The sequence below is a fragment of the Eutrema salsugineum genome, unplaced genomic scaffold (genome assembly GCF_000478725.1).
Source record: "Eutrema salsugineum unplaced genomic scaffold, Eutsalg1_0 scaffold_18, whole genome shotgun sequence".
Classification (NCBI taxonomy): domain Eukaryota; kingdom Viridiplantae; phylum Streptophyta; class Magnoliopsida; order Brassicales; family Brassicaceae; genus Eutrema; species Eutrema salsugineum.
Window position 1 is genome coordinate 3,083,601 of NW_006256846.1, and position 6,243 is coordinate 3,089,843.

The following is a 6,243-nucleotide window of genomic DNA, read 5'->3' on the forward strand; positions in this document are numbered from 1 at the left end:
GGTTTAGTTTTCTAAAAACTATTAAATTTATTTCAATGACATTGCTAATTTGGTTTTGGAGCATTCTCGATATTTATAACTACGTGACAATGTTCATCACATGAAATGTCAATAGATGTCCAATAATATGCTACAATTTAAGTTTCGTTAAAATATATTATCGAATTGAGTTTATCATTAGAATATCCGACTACAGTTAAACGTCAGAGATCAAACCATTAATAAAAGAAAACATTAAGAAAGCTGCTTAATTGTACATGGTGGAGTAATAGATATATATATATATATATATATGAAAAAAAAACAAATCCGATTGATAAAACCGAGTATCTATACAACTTCCAATTTATATACAATATTTGGGTTCAATAAAAATAATAGTCGTTACCCATAGCCATTAGTAACATTCTTTTGGTGTAAACCAATCAAACATAATGTAATATATGGGCTTTACAAACCCATTTACGATAATAGATAATCTAAACTTAGTACATGATATAAGAATTATTTCAGGTCTAATTTAGTGAAAATTTGAAAACGAATTACATCAGATCCAACTTAGTGAAACATCGAAAAACATCAAATCTATTAGTAAAACCTATAAAACCGAACGTAATTATAATATAGTAAAAAGATCTAACATATTTCGAGATCCATAGAGAATAGATAAACAAAACAAAAATAAATCATATCTTGTCAAAAACCTCCTTGTAGACGACATTCAATGTTTTGCTTTGTGGTTTGTTGTCTTTATCGGTGATCAATATCTTCAAACCTTCTCTGGATGTAACCCTCGACACAGCGACATAGAGTTGCCCATGAGTAAATACCTGCCTTGGAAGATACAAACCAACCTTTTCGAGTGTTTGTCCTTAGCTTTTATTTATAGTCATTGCAAAAGCTAATGTGATAGGAAACTGCTTGCGTCTCATCCTGAAAGGAAGTTTCATCTCCGAAGGAGAGAGGAATATCCTAGGAATGAGTACTTTGTCACCAACCTTGCTACCTGTTATTATCTGAGCCTGGAGAACATAATTAGCCATCTTAGTAATGATGAGTCTTGTGCCATTACACAACCCATTCTTAGGGTCGATATTTCTTAGAAGCATTACAGGAGTACCCTCTCTCAACTTCCGGAGATGATTAGGAAAACCAGACATCTTGATACTATTTAAAAACTCCTCGGTATAAATCATATTGTTGGAACCACCTTTATTCTTACTGGCTACACTCTCCGATGGTACTTCAGATGCATCATTGTAATTGAAAACTTCTCCAGTCGTATCAATGTTATCACAACTAAGATAGGTCCTTTCAACACCTGTTATATACAAAACAATCGTTGTATTATATAAATTTAAACAAATAAGTTAAGAGGAACTAAAACAAAATAAACATACCCGACAACTTTGAAAGCATCTAATCATTTATCGTCTCTACATCATCGTTTCTTGGACTCAGTATGGCACGGTCTTGAAAAAATTTAGGATCAGTCTCTTTCGAAAAATAACTCCCATAAATTTCTTTGACGATCGTTTTTATAGGATCTTTACAGTCTTTAATCAACAGATCATCAGGAATATCAATCACGGCTTCACCACTCCCATCATCATTTATCGTTCCATCACCAATGTCTAAGATCCACTTTGTAAAGGCAGCTCGTTCAAGCATCGCATGGCTACTATCTCCAGCTATAAGTTGCATGTTCTGTGTAAGTCTCAACACTCTACATTTGTACCACAGAGGTGACAAATTCAAAGTGGCCATAAGTATCTCTGTCTTCCCAGCATTTTGAATCACTGGCAATATTTGCCTGAAATCCCCTCCCAAAACAATGACCTTGTCACCAAAGGGCTTATCAACTTTTAATATATCACACATCGTTCTATCTAGAGTCTCGAAACAGTCTTTACTTATCATCAACGCCTCATCCCATATAATGAGATTAGCAATCCTTATCAGGTCGGCAAGATTCGACTTCTTCTTGATTGAACAGAAGGTAAACTTATTAACCACGATAGGGATTGCAAATTTTGATTGCGCAGTTTGGTCTCCTTCTAATAGCAACACAGCAATCCCGCTCGATGCAACCTTAAGAACAACATCACCTTGGGAACGTAGAGCAGATCCTAATAGACTCCACAAATAAGTTTTACCAGTACCTCCAGAACCATAAACAAAGAACATACCTCCCTTGTTCTTATTTACTGCTTTTAGAATCTCATCATAAACACTTCTCTGTTCGCTGGTTACAGTGGCTAACATCTGCTCGTTTCTAACTCTAAGAGTTTCGCGATTGTAATTCCTCTCATCCCGAATAAGAGGATTATCACGTGACTCTAGAGTAATATCTTCAGGAAACGGCATAGGTGTGAATTCTTTTAAAGATCTCCCACTTACACGTAAAAGAATTCTATTTCGACCAGAGCAAAGTCTTTAACTTGCTCTTGAGATAGACTAACAGCTACACAATTTCAAAAAAATTACAAAAGATAAATTAGCTATCAATATCTTAAAGATATATAATAACAACAACGTAAACAATAACTATACGACTTACTTTGATCCTTGGCAGTCTTTCTGTAATTATATATTATGTCATCTGATAATACCTGCCATGTAGCATCCCAAACTCTAGAAGGAATGGGTATACTATGAGTAGTGAGCATGATCACAAAAAGACGACAGAGATAATTGGCAGAAAGCCACAATCCGGCCTCATTGATGGCCTCAATATATTCTTTGTCATCATCCAATAATCCATACGCATAGCAAGCATATTTGAACAAAGAATTAATGTAGAACTTTGTTGACCGTTTTTATATCGTTAAAACTACGTGGTCCTTTGACTAAATTAAGCAGAAGCCTTAAATAATACGCTTCACCTGCCCCAATGGGTACGTAAGTAATTCTACCAAGAGCAATTCTCCTTGATCGTGGCGTCCATATCCTCTTTGGTCCATTCCATACAAATCTCGTAGGAAGTTACGCATAAGTTAACGTCCTCGCCAGTTCATACTCCTTGTTGCACTCCATCCAAGCAATAAATTTTGACTTACCAACTGAGACATGATTAATAACCTCGCCACCTGGATCATCCTCGTTGTATGTGACCATTTGCTGGTTCGGTAAATGAAAGGGTAGTTTAACTACAGAAACCGTGCGATGGTGAGTACGATTACAGAAAATTCTCCACATAGACTCCGAAGGCGCTACATACCTATATAGAAAGACATTATTAAATAATGGAAGATTGGAATTTCAAAGATATAAAAGATGTGAACAAAATGTTTAAAACATACCTACAGTTGAAGTGTTTCTTAATCTCGTTTTCTTTATCATCATTCTTGATAGTTGCATGGATGTAATCAGCACCTTTATGAATATATTTGAATAGATACTTTACTGATCGCGACTATACACACCATTCGACGTTGATATGAGTCCTATAAAGCAGTGTGAGGCTCTTATTATAAGGAATCACAAATCCATTATCACATTCAATACCCTTTTTAACGATAACTTTCTTATCATTACGTCGCCTGTATATAGGATATCCAACATCATCTATTTTAGTGATCAGACTGAATGGTTTTGGAAAATACTTTGTACATTTTCCTTCAGCCATGCAAACACTATCCTTATTCAAAGCACAACATGGTCCATGCATCATGACATCTCCTACTATCTCATAAAGGGCTGGATCAATACCCTTGTCAGGAATTTCAGCACATATTATCTTATCAATGTCATCACCTGTTGGTAGCTTGTGACCAGCCTCTAAAAAAAGAACGATGTGTGCATGAGGTAGTCCCCGTTTTTGAAACTCAATAGTGTAGATCGCTGCAACAAATAATTTTTAGTTTTCAAAAGATTAGTTAGCATGATCATCTAGCAGTGGTATGGACAATATCTTGCTAAACAAAATAAGATACTTAGTTTAATAAAACATACCGGCTTTTACGACACCTAACACATTTTCTTCGGTGAGTCTGTGCATGAGATCATCTAGTTTCATCTTGGACACTCGCGTACATATATCTGGCATATCATCTTGCTTCAAGTTATGTCTTTTTAGGTGCTTGGTAATCTCAGACCATTTGGGATTACACGTAAAGGTTATGAAAAGATCCAGAAAACCAAAATACTGGCAAGTAGTCATCGCATCTAGATAATGTTGCAACATATACCTTGTACCACCAGTATAAGAAGAAGGTATAATAATACATTTACCCTTGTCAGAAAGATCAGTGTCACATTCATCAACAGTTTTCTTTATCTTATCATACTTTTCGCAACGAAGTTTAGACTGATTCATTGAAATGAAATGTAGTCTATTAGTCTCAATCATCGTGTATGCATCCACTAAGAACTACTGGAATGATCTTCCAGATAAAGGGATGATTGGTGACTCGCCAACCCTCTCCTGTATGCGGAAAGAAAAAAACTCTCTCATAGTAATATGCAACCTTTTCCTCCCTTCGGTATCTACAAAACCAATTTCGATACCAAGTCTGAACCCGTCCTCGCCATAGGGAAACAATAATGGATATTGCAAAGGCAAATACGCAGGATGTAGTTCACTAATCCTTTTGAGATTCCCAGTCTGTTTACACTTGATGATGATATCACGTGAATCTGTCTCATTATCGAAATCATTAGGTATCAATGCAGCAACCTCGTTAGTAGTTGGTATATTCTCAGTCTTTCCATCACTTTTCCTGTCATGTCTTAAAATTATCCTTAACCGGCTTGTATCATCACTAGGATCAAACCTTTCTCGCACGTTTCATAATGCATCCACATGTTTGTTATGTTTATCTAGCATATTTTTTTATTTTCTCAACCACCTTCTCTCGCAATTTATCAGTCTGGGGGAGTTGATAACACCGTATTTTGACCACTTTTATGGATGATAATTATGTCTTATGCAGGTGTTTTAACTCTGTTTTCAATGGTTTTAAAGTGTTTTCAATGTTTTAGAGTTTCAAAAGACTTTACAGGAAACTTGGACAAAAGATATGCAATTTGGAACAAATGAGCAATTTTGGATAAATGCAGACCGTCAGAAGTATGACAAGCGATTAAGACCTTCTCACCGTCTGATCACTCCCAAATTTTGAGACAACATATAGGATCCAACCAGCTTTCTAATGCATTTGGTTTGGAGACAATCCAACGGTTAGATCTTCGGATACTCCCGATGCAAAAATGACAGAAAATGCAGTTCCGGAAGAGAGCATGAGCCGGGACCGCGGCCAACACCTGTTTTCCTGCGGGTAGAGCCACCGCGACCGCGGAACTTGGTCGTTGACTTTCCAGACGACTTAATTAAAGCCCAGATCAATTTCTTTTGTTTTTTTTGAAGCCCTAAGTGTCCAGGACAACTCCAGAAGCTATAAATACCCTCTTTAGGTCATTCTAAAGAAAGGAGACCGAAACTTAGACAACTTAGAGAGAGAGAGATTTTCGTGGGAGCAACCCTAGAGGCCACCGCCGTCTCAGAAGAAGGAGCCGCCGCTGGAGGAAGCCATCACGCCTCCATCTGCTTCTCTGTTCTTCGTTTTTCTCCCTTCTTTTCTTTAATTTCCTGCAACTTTCAATACTCTGTTATGATTGTTTACAATATATTTGAGTAGTTACCCAGTTGGGTTTAAAGAGATTTTTCAAAGGGAATTTCATGTGTCTTTGCTTATGAATCGATAGATTTAGGATTATTAATCTTCTAGATGTTCTTCGTTTGGCTTTAATCTTACTGCGTGATTCTTTGCTGGCCACTTAGAAGCCGATCTGATATGATATGTTGTGAAAGTTTTCATTGATTGTCTTAACTAGGTTGAAACGAGCAATAATTCTATAGGAGTGGAAACATACATGTAGTTGAGTTGTGAATGTTGATGAGTCTTGTTCTGCTATTGCATCTTCTCCCTTCCAGGATCAGAGTGGAAACCTACTGATCAGGGTTGCGAGAGATAGTTGTTTAGTGCTGCGAAAGTAGGCTATTCATACTTCCGTGCCTCGAGTTCTAGAACATTTGTAGTTGATTACCTTTATCACTTGTTTAAAATCGACATAGCTTAGTCCATGAACCCCTGCGAATTACCCTTGAGCCCCAACGTTTGTTTTTCATTGCTTACAACCTTCAATTCTATTTGCTTTTCAATCGCTATTTACTTGCCTTCATTCGCTTTTGTTTAATCGATTTTACTTGCTTTTATTTGCTTTCGTTTTCAATTGCTTTTT

General features: G+C 36.6%; 1 protein-coding gene across 1 annotated transcript; it reads right to left on the reverse strand.

The window, feature by feature from the left end:
* Positions 1-1,419: 1,419 nt before the first annotated feature.
* On the reverse strand, positions 1,420-2,367 carry LOC112087276 (ATP-dependent DNA helicase RRM3-like). The gene has a single exon (XM_024157298.1). The coding sequence runs from the start codon at positions 2,365-2,367 to the stop codon at positions 1,420-1,422; it is 948 nt and encodes a 315-aa protein (XP_024013066.1).
* Positions 2,368-6,243: the final 3,876 nt, after the last annotated feature.